General features: G+C 49.6%; 1 protein-coding gene across 8 annotated transcripts in view; it reads left to right on the top strand.

Moving 5' to 3' along the window:
- The first annotated feature begins 2,220 nt into the window (after positions 1–2,220).
- PXK (PX domain containing serine/threonine kinase like) overlaps positions 2,221–13,780 on the top strand; it is a 175,061-nt gene continuing 163,501 nt past the window's right edge. For all 8 annotated transcript variants that reach the window (XM_045290012.1, XM_045290010.1, XM_045290011.1 and 5 more), the window contains exon 1: positions 2,221–2,367. In XM_045290012.1, the coding sequence (XP_045145947.1) occupies positions 2,266–2,367 (102 nt within the window). In that variant the 5' untranslated portion in view covers positions 2,221–2,265. The remainder of the gene's footprint in view (positions 2,368–13,780) is intronic.

Here is a 13,780-nt window from a genome sequence, read left to right as displayed (position 1 = left end):
ATGGATAACTCCTGTTTTAGTCATCCTGTGCTGCTCTAACAGAAATACAAGTGGGTGATTTTAGCTAACAGGAATGTATTTTCTCACAATTTAGGAGGTTAAAAGTCCAAATCCAGGGTGCTGGCTTTAGAGAAAGGCTCTTTTGAGGGGGCTTGCGAGCAGTCTTGAGGGGGCTTGGCATCTCTCACCTCCCCATCTTGACTTGCTTGCTTGTCATCTCTTTACGCCTCCAAAGAGTTGGACTTGACACACCCCACATTATTCCTGACCGATTAACAACTTCTCAAGTGGGGATTATAACTCATGTTTGTGGTTAGGATTTCTGGGATTAGGAATTATAACACATATTTTTGGGAGGACACAATTCAATCCATAGCAAATTGCCAACTTTCAGAAAAAGTTGGATCAATCAATGCTCCCACCAGCAATATGTGAGAAGAGCTTCTTTTAGTCCACATCATGATAGGAGGAGGTGATAAAAGCAGGATAGGAGTAGGTGATAAAAGCAGGCTTTAGTTTCTGTGTTTCTGGCAACAAAACGATCCATTTGTCTAAAAGCAAAACTCTGTCTCTCTCACACACAAACGGAAGTATTAGGTTGAATCGTCCCTAAATGGCATATGGCTTTAAGAGACTGCCACTTTTAAACATGTTGGGAGAAGAATGGAGTGTGGGAAATGTGCTGATAATCTGGAGGATGGAATCACGGACTTCAGCATTTCCTTCTTTACGTCCCCTTTTCATGAGTCATGGCCACTGGGGTTGTGCAACAATCCCATTAACCTTGAGTCCCGGGGAAGGTAGGTACCTTTGCGATATAATCCAGGCCTTGGCTGTGATGTCAAATGGTGGTGGTGGTGGTGGGGCTACCAATAATTATAGTCCCTTGCTGTCTGCAATCCAGTAGTTTCTCACTCTCACTGACATTGAGTCGATTCCAACTCACAGGTTTCTGACACTGTACCTCTTGACGGGCGGTGGAAGCCTCATCTTTCAAACTGCTGACCTTTCAGGTAGCAGCTCACATGTGTAACCACTATAGCACCACAGACAAATGTATGGGTTAGAAATCCTCTATTCTGTGGCCTATAAGGGAAGGAACAAACTAGTATGGTGTGAATTTTTCATATGTGCTAAATCTCTTCCTACCCTATGGCAATCTTTAAATCAAACTTTCCAGATAAGCGTTCTTCTGTTTTGCAGATGGGAGAGCCAGGGCTCAGAGAAGGAGTCACATTCACCAGTTACGTGACTTCGAATAAATTAACCAACTTGAATGTCAGACTCCTGGAGATACAGGTCCAACTCGCCCCACAGTTTGGGGATGCTACTCTGGGAGAGACAGTGAGGGTGAGGTTTCTGTGTGGGGAAGGCAGGGGCGGGGGTGGGGGGACTAGGATTGCACTTCGGGGAGCAGACAGGGTATGGAGCAGACAGAGTGTAAACAGCAGATCCCAAGGTTTTAAAACTCTCTTGTTGAATTTCTTGGCATTGTTACAGTGGCACTTGGGACTCCACATCTGAAGGAACTTGGCTGAAGGTTCAGGGGTCTAAAGGCCTTGTGGGGTGAGCTCAGAGCTAGGCCAAGGGTAGAGGCCTAGTCTCTGGACCAAGGCCCAATGTTTAGGGTTCTCAGTTCTGAGAGCTTGGGTCTAAGGGTCTATCTCAAATTCTCAAATGTGATGAGCCAGGTACCAGGGTCTCTGTCAAGGTTTCATCAGACAGTCTCTGGGTACACAGGGTTCGCATTGGGAAGTCCAATCCTGAGCACCCTTTTTCTGAGGTCCCAGGTCCTTGGGCCTGGAGAGACTGGGTGGGAGAGGTCCACATTTAAGGATTTCGGAGTCTGACAGTTCCAGCTTCTGAGGCTTGGTTTGGGAGTCTCTGAGCCAGAAGGATCCTGGATCTCGGAGCTCCGGGCATGGTGTCTTCGGATTTGACACGTTCGCAGGTCCAAGGCCTATGGCTAAGAATACTGAGTCTGCTGTGTGACTGCCTAGGTAGCTGTTGATGGAGCCTCAGGGCGGAAGTAGTGCGCACACATGATCCGTCGGCACTAGGACCCGGAAGGAGCGGCGGCGAGGATTGACAGCGTCGGCGGGAGGGATGGGCGCTAGGACCCAGCGGGTCCTGCGGGTGGTGGCGGCGCGTGGGGCGGCGCGTGTTGACAGCGGCGGCGGCAGCGACGGAGCCGGGCGGGCGGCGGGAGCCGACGCCTCCGGTTCCTGCCTCTCCTGTGAGGCGGCGGCGGCCGGGCGTCCCGAGATGGCTTTCATGGAGAAGCCGCCGGCCGGCAAGGTGCTGCTGGACGACACGGTGCCGCTGACAGCAGCGATCGAGGCGAGCCAGAGCCTGCAGTCCCACACGGTGCGCGGCCCGCCGGACGGGCGGGCGGGCGGCTCCGGGCCGCGTGGGGGCTGCGGGCGCGGGCGGTCAGGGCAAACCCGGCGGGGGCTGGACTGGGGGCGGCGGCCAGGCCAGGAGGACTCGGGCGCGGCCGAGGGTCTGGGTCAGGGCCCCGGGGCCCAGCGAGCGCGGAGTCCGCAGGGGCCAGGGAGGGGACCGCAGCCGCCACGGTGGAAGTGGGGTCCCTTGCCCCAGGACCGATGGTGGACGGCAGTTCCCCGGGGCTGAGGTTAGGGGCAGGCCGCCCTCCGGCCCGGAGTGGGATCCGAAGCCCCGGGGCCAGGGGTGAGAGGTGCTAAGGGTGCCCCCCTCCGCCCACCCCCCCGCCCCCCGCAGGGCCAGACTGGGTGGGACATCCAGCCCAGGAAAGGGGCTTCGCGTCGAGAGAGGGGTTGGATTCCAGGTCCACCCCGGCTGGGGGTGGGGGTGGGGGGGAGTAGTTTAGAAGGCTCCCGGGATCCCCTTCTGGCTGTGGCCAGCCTTCTCTTTGGGGTTGTTGACTCTCCCTCCTTGGGGCTGGGAGTCTGAGAGGTGGGGGTGAGGGTGTGCTGGGCCAAATGGAAGCATGGATTTAGAGCCAGCTTGCTGGGGCAGCAAAGCGAAAGTGAACAGGGTCTGTAGCCCCATTTCCAGGTCAGCTGCTTGGCCGAGGCAGGTAAATTGGCCTGCACGCGCCATGCCTCTGAGCCGCGCCTGCAGTGGGCCAGCTGTACCATTCGTTTGAGCTTTCAATCCACAGGAGTAGCGTGAAGGAGTAATAGATCCTGACAGTAAACCCAGGCGGGGATGTTTCTGATGCTTTGCCTGACTTTCATGGGACTTTTTATCCATAGTTGCTTTCGTTTGCCTATGAACCTACGTTTCTTTGAAAGGCACGCCGTGGGTTATAATTTACAAGCAATAGACCCATGAACTAGCCAAATGAATAAATTCACAAACACGCAAACAAACAACTGGAACTGCCAGCTGCTGGGACTTGGGGAAATAATGAATTGGGGGTGGGGGAGATTCCTGAGGTTAAGGTTGTGGTGTTTTGCCAGATCACCAAGTCAGCCCCTGGCTCCAGGCTTGTTTGTTTACTATTGCAGTGTGTTTGGTGCTCATCATCTGGAGGCTAGAGCCCCCAAGTAGCCTTCTGTTTCTCTTTTTGTCCTAGTTCTTCTGGTGACTCCAAAAGAGACCTTTCACTCTATTGCATGAAAGTGAGTTTTGCTTTTGTTTGTCTTTTGGAACCTCGGCTTGGGTTATTTGTTTCCAGTTAGGAAAACGATTAAGCTTTTTGACAAGTTGGCTTATCACATTTAATCCTAGTCTAGTGACATCTGAGAAGACGCCATCTAGAACAGAAGATGTGGAACTCCGGAAACTTGGGCTCCAGAGAGCATGTGCCAGGGTTGTAATTGAGGACCGGGAGTCAAGACAATTTGGCCTTGAAATTAAACCTTTCGACTTGACTGCTGCCATGTAAAGCTTATCCCCTTTCAGGGGATGGGGTTGAGTCATATCGGGTTATTTTGCAACGAGAGCACAGAGACCTCCCTCATAACCAAACTCACTGCCGCCAAGTCAATTCCAACTCATAGGGGGACCTTATAGGACAGAGTTTAACTGCCTCTGTGGGTTTCTGAGACTAACTTTTTATGGGAGCAGAAAGCCTCATTTACCTTCCTGTAATTTACCTTCGAGAGTCGGACCTTGTGGTCAGCAGCCGAACACGTAACTCACTACGCCAACAGACAGGTGCTTATATGTGTTCACAGTCATTTATAAGTGCCTCTTCCAGGAAGTTTTCCAGACTGGCCCACACCTCCACTATGACCTTGGACAGTTTGGTAATGATTTCTTTGGCTTCCTTTCCATCAGGCAACAAGGAAGGGAAAAGTTCTTGCTCCCTTTTGGGTCCCAATTCCTGGCATCTGGTAGGATTTCCTCAGTTTGTTGTTGATGAATAGGTAAGTGCCCCACATCCCTACCACGCACGCCTCTTCCTCTGTGTAAACTGACAGCGATGACAATTGGAGCCATGCGACATCTTAAGAAGAGACTTAGGGGGTCAATACTTCATCTGCTTGGGTAGGGTGGGGTGGGGTGAAAGGCCCTGTTTTATTGCAGAGCTTTGCTTCAAAACATAAAATAAAATGACTTAGGGTGGAATACAGCAGTTCCTCTAATGATGACTGAACACAAAAGACAGTGACTCACCGGAGACCCGTAGAGCAGATGCAAGGGAGTAAAAATGCAGCATTGTCTTGCGTAATTTTTCAACTGCTCTGTGTTCTGGTTATTTTAGCTGTGATGTTTGAAGCTGGGAAATGTTGCATCAGCCTTGAACTTTATTGAGAAGAGCCTACACTGATGCAAACTTTTTGGACCATTAGCGTCTTCTGAGTAAGGCCTTCGCAAATGGGAACTCTTGAAATTCTGTTGGCAAGAAGTAGCTGTTGAGGGAGGCACATAGGAGAGGAAGGCACATAGGAGAGGAAGGCATTGCTTTCTGCTGGGAAGAGACAAGGTGATGTTCTAGCTTGTCTGAAGGCTGATTAGCTGAAGGACTCGAAGCCTGGGCAGGTGGAGATGGTGCCCCAGAGGTCAAAGATCTGCCCTCCCCTTGAAATCCTGAATCTCTAGGAAACGGCTGCTTGACTGCAGGATGGAAACAAATGGGGGACGGACAGTGTATATGGTGGACGGCCATTGGGTTGGGAGAGGTCAGAAAGGCCTGAGCTTACACTTCAGCCACGTGTCATGGGTCACTTAACCTTTTAGATGCAGTTTTCTCACTTGTAAGTGGAGGTAATAAATGCCTGCCTCCTAAAATGAAATCATCTACATCAAGTATTTAGAAAACATTCCTTCCTTCTCCCTACTCCCTGAAAACGCACATCCAAAGGGTTTAGCAGGTTAGAGTACTGTTATGACAAGAAGAGCCAAGTCTGCCCATCGTGTGTCGCTCATTCATTGAGCTTGTTTAGCCTGGGGAAGCAGAGCAATTCAGTTTAAGCGTGCTTTAGGATTTCTGGACCTGGGAAGGAAAAGCTCAGGGGTAGAAAAATCCATCTTGGAAAATGCAGGTGCCAGGAGGATGATAGTGGCATAGTGGTTACTGGCTGAGCTGCTAACCACGAGGTCAGTAGTTCAAAACCACCGGCCGCTCCAAGGGGCAAAGACGAGGCCTTCGACTCCCATAAAGAGTTACAAGCTCAAAAACCCAGAGAGACAGTTTTACCCTCTCCTGGAGGGCTGTGTATGAGTTGGGATTGAGTCCAAGTCAGTACGTTTGTTTTTTAAGGACGATGATAGGGGTGAATGGTCCCAGAAGGTATATTCTGGTGAGCAAGTGGCAGAAGGGGTGAAGGGTGTTGGTTGGTTTGGTGGTTCAAATGATTTTATTTTCATGTACATGGAGCACAACTAATTTAGTTTCAGGAGGTACACCAGGCCTCTGCTGCAAGGAGATGAAGCTTCGATAAAATCGGAGAGGACAGTATTTAGAGGCAAGATGCTTACACATGGGGCTGGAGGGCAGGGGTGGGCTTTTAACCAAAAGGAATTCTGGTAAAAAAATAACCAAGAAAACCCCCACCCAGGTGAGTGGTGAGAAAGTTTGGGAGGAGTAAGAGAGAGGATTGCGAGAAAGACGGGGCTTTCAATTCCTGTAAACCATACAGTCTCGGAAGCTGACTCCTGTCCTATAGGGTCACTGTGAGCCGCCCTTGACTAGATGCAGTAAAGGGAGAAGGTGAGGAAAATATAGGCTCTTGGCTACCTGAAATAAAAACCACTAAGGTCCGTAGCCCGAAAGAACGCTTACCTGGCTGAACTAGAAGCCAAAGGAAGCAGACAGTTTTGAGAAGTGTTATCACATGTGCAGATCCCATTGTTGCTGGCTGGGACAAGGTAGCATGATAGCTTCTTAATCTCAGTTTTTTGTGTGCTTTCTTTTTTCCCTTATAGTCTTCTTAATCTGGATCAAGTGTCATTTATACTGTATTGGTGCATTTTGTTCTTGAGAAAGAAAAGATAATTTGAGTGCTATTTGAGGCATAAACAGTGGAAAGGATAATATTCCATGTTAAAATCATACCTGAAACTGGATCTCTCCTTGAACTCTTGATTTTTCAAAGCTGCATTCCTGCACGGTATATTAACTCAACACTCATTCATCCAACCAAAATGTATTTAATGCTTACGATGTGCCAGGCAAAGAGCCTTGGTGGGCATGTTGGGTTAAGCATTGGACTGCTACCTTCCAGGTCAAGGTTCAAACCCACCAGCTGCTGCTAGGGAGAAAGATGAGGCTGTCTGCTCCCATAGTGTTACAGTCTCAGACACTCTCAGGAGCAGTTCTCCCCTGCCCGGTAGGGTCTCTAGGAGCCAGAATTGACTTGATGGCAGTGGTTTTTCAGAAATGAGCCAGGCATGTGCTGAAGATGCAGGGTAGGCGAGACAGCACCTTTCCCCGAGCTTCTGTTCTGAGGGTCCCAGAGGGGTGCAGATCGTTAATGTGCTCCGCTGCGACCCCAAAGGCTGGAGATGGAAGTCCTCCACTGCCTCACAGAAAGGCCTGGGGACCTACTTCTGAAAAACCAGCCCCTGAAACCCCTACGAAGCACAGAGCTGCCCAGATACACTGGGTCTCCACGAGGCAGAGCCGGCCCAGCGGCAACCAGCACTGATTTGCCCTGTGGCCTTGGGTTTTGCCAGGCGGGCACAAGGCCACCAGGCCCCTTACCTGCCAAAACACGATGTTTGTGGAGTTCTTGTGGTTTGGCTTACTGCACTGCTTAGGCTTCGTTTTTTGTGGTCTTTCAAACTCTGTCCGTGCACCCCAGACCACTGATTAAAGTGGGATGCCAAGTTAGAGTCATCGTTGCTTTCAGATCTGGACATTTTAAGAAAACCCCAACGCCCATTACCCGAATCTATCTGGGCTTCTTTTTGGGGATGTCTTTTGAAATGTTTCGTTCAAATTCCATGATAATGAATATTTTTTTAAATGCTGGTGAAGATGCTTGCATAGAGTCACGCGGACTCAGGAGGGCCTGCGGCCCTTGGGTACATTATCATAAGAGAATAATAGTAATTGTTGTTATTTTCTACTCAGTTCCCTACTCACCCCCCCGCCCCCCCCCCCCCACCCCCCGCCCCCAACATTTGTCTTTTAAAAACTATGAGAGAATGCAGCCAGATAGCTCTGAGTTGGAAGCTTTTCGAGACGGGTCATTAGTTACCTTACAGATTGTATATCATCCCTGCCCACTGGGGAAGTCCATTTTTCGCAGCCTGTTTCTGTGGGCTGGTGATACGCAGTCCTTATATGTCACCGCTCTTGAGAACTACCACCCCCTGGGAAGGTAGGGATCTAATGACAAACCTGGCCGTAGATCCTAGGAGAAAACAGGCTCCTGAGGCTGAAGTTCTCTTACACGAACCACGGAGCTTTGGAAGCAGTGACCGAACCAGACAGCTTCCATGTGGATTGCGATCTGGAGATTGTTCAAGATGGACGTTTATTGATCGGAGAATCTAAAAACGGGCTCGTTTCAGGCAAATGGTGCTTTGCTGCAGGGCAAGAAGTGGTTCCTTTTCAAGCTGCTTTAGAGATCTTAGGGTGGCTTCTCTGTGACAAAACGAAGAAAATAAATAAACTCTTTTGGGTTAAAGTTCCTTTGGGTGTCCCAAGTAAGGGGGAGCTGCCTCAAATGCTGTTTCGCCTGACGGAGGAGGAAGAGGAGTGACAGGCGGGTTTCCTACTCAGTCTCAGGAGCCCTAGGACGCAGCTCTGCGCCACTCGATAGGGCTGCCGAGTCAGAGCTGACTCAGTGGAGGTGGCTTGTTGGTTCTTAACTGATCGGGCATCTGCTGGAGTTTGGGGGGGTGGGAGGGGACTAGTCAGCTCCTGCTTTCCTGGAACTGTTGTTTTTAGAGGTCTTGAGGGGGCAAACCATTTCGCTGCTACCCAAAAGGCTGGAGGGAGTCAAGTCCTCCACTGACTTAGAACACAGGCCTGGCAACTCTGTAGGAAAAACAGCCCCTTGGTTCAGCTGGAAGCCAATCTTGTCAGTGTGCCCTACACTCACCAACACAACCAGCGAACGAAAGCATTGCCCTAGAGCGGATGCCGACTCCTGGGGTCCTGTGTGCTTCCCGTGTGCTACAGAGTAGAGCTGAGCTCCACAGGGCTTGCTTGGCTGCGATCTGTAGGGAAGCAGATGGCCAGCCCTTTCTTCATGGTGCCGCTGGGTGGGATCGAACCACCAGTGTTTAGGGCAGTAGTCCAGCGTAAACCATCTGCTCCACAGGGATCGCTGCATACAGAAAGTGGGGGCAAAGGTGTGATTCCTCTTGAGAAGAAGTGACAGTGGTCCTTTGAAGGGCCTTCAGTTTGAAACACGTGACAAGGGATGAAGGGACAAGCACTTGAGATGTCTGGACTAGGAGGGAAGGGTCTGTGCAGATTGGTCACTTGCTTTCCACGTGACCTGGCCGACGACTAGATTTGGGTTAAGTCTGCCCGTTTCTAGCTGAAGATCAAGATAATCATGTGTCTCAGCCTGCTTACAGACAGTGGAAAGCAAGAGAATGCCATGGTCAGTGGCTTACATACTGAGCAGTTAATTTTTGGTGCCTAAGAGAGAGGGCACAGTGCCCTCACTGTCCACAGCGGCACCCAGTGACATGGGCAAAGGTGGTGACACAAAATGACTTGTGCAATGTTCCAACAGACTGTTTTTCTTTTCTTTTAATTTTTTAAAATCATTTTATTAGGGGCTCATACAACTCTCATCACAATCCACACATACATCAATTGTGTAAAGTGCATTTATACATTCATTGCCCTCATCATTCTCAAAACATTTCCTCTCCACTCAAGCCCCCGACACCAGGTCCTCGTTTTTTCCCCTCCCTCTCTGCTCCCCCCTCCCCCATGTGCCCTTGATAATTTATAAATTGTTATTTTGTCATATCTTGCCCTGTCCGACGTCTCCCTCCACCCACTCCTCGTTTGTCCGTCCCCCAGGGAGGAGGTCACATATAGTTCTCTGTAATCCGTTCCCTCTTCCCTACCCACTCTCCCTCTACCCTCCCAGTATTGCCACTCACTCCACTGTTCCTGTAGGGCTCATCCGCCCAGGATTCCCTGTATTTCCAGTTCCTATCTGTACCACAGACTGTTTTTCTAAAGACATCCCCGTAGTAACAACTCCAATGATGTCTTTCATACTTCGGGGTGTCATTACCCAAGGACGATGAGTCACGTGGCTTCAGCTGCACATGTTACAGGCTCCCGCTGCTGTTCTGCTGGGGCTGGTGTTTGTAGTCACCGATTTCTAATTTTTTTTTTTCTTCAAAATTTCAGGCATCTTAGCGCTTTACCTGTGATATGTTTCATATGGTGGTAATTAGGATTAGTGAGCTGGTATCAATTCCTTCTTTGAGAATGAAGTCCTAAAGGAAAAGGAGGAGAAAAAAACATCAAAAAAGTTCTTCTCCACTCGGTTTCTAATCAAGTTGTAACTAGTAGTCCTGAAATTCAATGGCAGCTTTTAGCAGAACGTTTTTCTTGGTAGCATTCATATCATCTAAGAACTATCGCATTAAAGCAGTTTACAGCGTGATTTCTTGCGTCGTCGTCTGTGATGGAAATTGTTAATGTCCCGTCTGGTTCCAGAGGCTCTCGGAGGTCTGCAGTGAGACCGTGAGTAACCACCACCCTGGGGCGGCAGGGCAGGGGGAGGGGGGCCAGGGACCAAGTCTGGTGGAGACACTGAGAGGGAGGGGACGAGCTCATTCATTTACATAAGAGCCTTCACAGAGTAACCAGTCTTCCTAGAAAAGTGTAAGCGTTATTGAGATTGAATTCACCTGCTGTACAAACCACTCTTGTTAAGTTCATAAATGTGTCTCTCCATCACCCCCATCAATTCTTGACTTTTTAAAAAAATTCTAGACTTTTTTTTTTTTAAATTCTAGACTTTTTCACTGTCCCCCCAAACCAGCCTCCAGCCCATTGGCCCAAAATCACCCTGGCGAGTGTCCTAACATTGCTGAACTCTGGATGGAGGCTAGGCAGGGGTTCTTCAGTTCTTTGAAGAGTCCCAGCAGAGGATCACCTCTCCCCAGGAATGCTCTTAGAGACACTTGTCTGACCTCTGGGAAGTTCACAGAGGCTGTGGGTCATAGGGGAAGAGTCACTGCTAGAATTACAGACTGGGAGAAGTAAGCACTGTAGTCGGGGAGCTGGGCGCATTGAAACAGTGCCCACCTCACTTGGCCTCCCTGGCTTGGGAGTAGAGCTGTGGCGGAGATGCCTGGAGGTGAGAACAACAGTGCCTTAGGTTATGGTCTGCCTTCAGGTGTGTGGCCACAGATGGCTTATTAGTCAGGTGACAAAGGGAGTGGTAAGGAGCTCTGGTCTGGAAAGCAGGGCCATTGAGCCCTGGATATGGCACCACACGCTGCTTTGTTGTAATGTTTTAATTTGATGTGGCCCGTCAGAAGCACACCATTTCTCCTCACTATTTGTTGAGGTGTGTGTGTGTGTGTGTGTGTGTGTGTGTCTGTGTCCCAGAGCCTCCTGCAGAGGTAGAAGGGGAGAGCCACATTGTTCCTCCCAGGCTTGCCGCTGAAGCTGGTCACGAGTCTGCTCACCCCAGACCAGCACGATTGGACGCTGATCCATTGAGGCCCAGGGCACACTGGGTGTGTAATGTCCCACTCTGGGCCCCTCTCTCTGCATGGCCGCATGGGTCACCCCCTTCACGAGCAGCCATACACGTCTTTCCCCCCAGAGCGGGGGTCTGGTGGTACGGGGCAGCCAACTGGCATGATCCCCACACACATAGGTGAGTATCCAGCAAGTGTTTGTTGGATAAATGGATTTGCGGAATAAATGTTACTCAAGGTGCTGTTCAGGAAATCCTTCCTGGGTCCTGCTGCCCTCTCAACTGCCAAGCTAGTAGTCACTTTCCTGCCTCTGACAGTCCCCGAGAAGTTCATTTGCCCCAAAGCTGAAAGCATTTACACATTCTAAACAGTCTCCATCTAGTGTGGTCATATAGTAAAAGTAAATAGATAGATAGATAAATAAATGAAAAATATAATTTTGGAATCATTTTAGGTTTATAGAAAAGCTGTAAGGGTAGTAGAATTTCCTGGGTCTCCTCCATCCATTCCCAGCTTCCCCTTAAGTTAACATCTTTTAAAAAATACTGTGATAAAATATATATAACATAAAATCTGTCACCCTACATGCAATTCAGTGGTGTTCTGAATATTCGCAGTGTCGTGTTTAACCATCACTACTGTCTATTTCTAGATCTCGTTCATCATTCCAAACAGAAACCCTGTTCCCCTTTAAATACCATCTCTTCATAAGCCTCTCCCTCTATTCCCTATGAACCTCATTTCTAGTATCTTAATTAAGTTGCCTATTCTGGGTACCTTCTAAGGTGTCCTGGTAGCATAGTGGTTAAGTTGGCAGTTCAAACCCTGGAGCTGCAACCTGGGAGGCAGATGAGCAGTCTGCCTCTGTAAAGATCACAGCCTTGGAGACCCTGCAGGGCAGCCTACCTGGACCTGCAAAGTCACTAGGAGTCAGAATCGGAGTCACCTCATTCATGAGATCATGCGCCATCGGTCCTTTATGTCTGGTTTATTTCACTCCGCGCACTATTCCAGGATCCATCCATGGGGTAGCATCTATCAGAGCTTCGTTTCTCTTTGTGGCTAAGAACAATCATCTTTCTGTTGTACTGAGGTCATTGCGTGGGGACCGACTGGATGGCGTCTGACAACAATGTCCACGATCTGCATTTTGTTTATCTGATCATCTGCTGATGGTCTCTAGGGTGTACCCACTTCAGGCTATTGTTGGCCACTGGTGACAAACCTTTGCTTTCAAAGCTGCAAGTATGTTACCTTCCTGTTCCTTCCTTCCTCCCCTGTTTACTATGTGTTTCCTCTTCCTCCTCTGCCCGCAGTGGCCTTGGACAAGGTGCTAAGTCTCTTCAGCTTCAGGGTTATCATCTGTCAAGACTACCTGCCTCATGAGCACAGTTGTGAGGGCGCACAGGCGTAATGGGCGTGGCGCATTCAGACTGGAGCATAGCCCAGGAGAGCCAGTCTTTCTGGTCACTAACTTTGTATTTGCCAGAGTTCCTGGTTTCTTTTAGGCTCTTCAATCTTGGTTGGATGGAGAAAGGAAAAGTACTCGTGTATATGTTTAGCTCACTGACAACAATGGCTATTTTGCCAACAAAAAGAAATGGCAGAGATGACTAGTGATGTCTCAAAGAACAGCTCGGTGTCTCTTTTTTTTTCTTTTCAGCCTGGGCGAATGGCCACATGCAGGGAGGTGCAGCACAGGAAGGGTCTCCTTGCCCAGCTGCCCCTTGATGTTCAGAGGCAGCTGAAGTGGCGAGTGGGCAGGCGACCACTCCCTACCCCCCACCCCAAACACACACATACCTGCTGATCTCCTGAAAGTCAGGCCTGAATTTGAGCATTGAAGCCCATGTGTGCTCCCAAACTCACACCATGGAGTGGATTCGATTGACAGTTGATTAGACAGAGTAGACTTTCCCCGGTGGTTTCAAACTGCTGATGTTGTGGTGAGCAACTGAACCATTTAACAACTATACCACCAGGGCTCTATCAAACACCCATCTCAGCTCTCCTTCGCAGAGGAGGGCCTGCCAGCATAGGAGCACAAGGATTTAAATCTGCTGACCCAAACCAAAAACCACACCCAAACTCACCACCCTCAAGTCAATTCTAACTTGTAGTGATCCTACAGGACAGGATAGAAGTATCCCTGTGGGTTTCTGGTGGAGGCTGATGGAGTGCCATGCCCTGGCCCCACAGTCTATTTTTGGTATTCCCCGGGGACTTCATTGCTTTGCTCTTCTGGCTGCTCTGTTGCACGCCCTTAGAGTTTCGCCCCGTTGTGGTGGGGTCAGATTGGGCACAATTCCTGCACTGTGTCTATAGTGTTATCCCCCACAGCACTATGGCTCAGTGAGGGACGTCGTGTCTCGTGGTGGGGCTGGCCCAATGGTCCTCTCTGTGCATTGACTGCTCTGATCAGGAACATTGTCCTTGGGGCTTGGTGGGCCAGGATATGTTCCACTCTCTCTCCTTCCCTCTTCCTTTGCTTCCGTGTGCTCTGATCACACATGCCCCTCTCCCTGAGCTGTAGGTTCAGTGCTGTCCTCTGAAGTGAATTCTTCTGGGGTGTGGGGAAACTGTAACTTCCTTTAAAATCATTTTATTAGGGGCTCATGCAACTCTTATCATAATCCATACATACATCAATTGTGTAAAGCACATTTGTACATTCATTGCCCTCATCATTCTCAAAACATTTGCTCTC

Source organism: Echinops telfairi, unplaced genomic scaffold (assembly GCF_000313985.2).
Source record: "Echinops telfairi isolate 266 unplaced genomic scaffold, ASM31398v2 ScPeMD7_31;HRSCAF=116, whole genome shotgun sequence".
In the NCBI taxonomy this organism is placed as follows: domain Eukaryota; kingdom Metazoa; phylum Chordata; class Mammalia; order Afrosoricida; family Tenrecidae; genus Echinops; species Echinops telfairi.
Note: the sequence above shows the minus strand (reverse complement) of the source record. Positions and strands in the feature narration are given on the sequence as shown.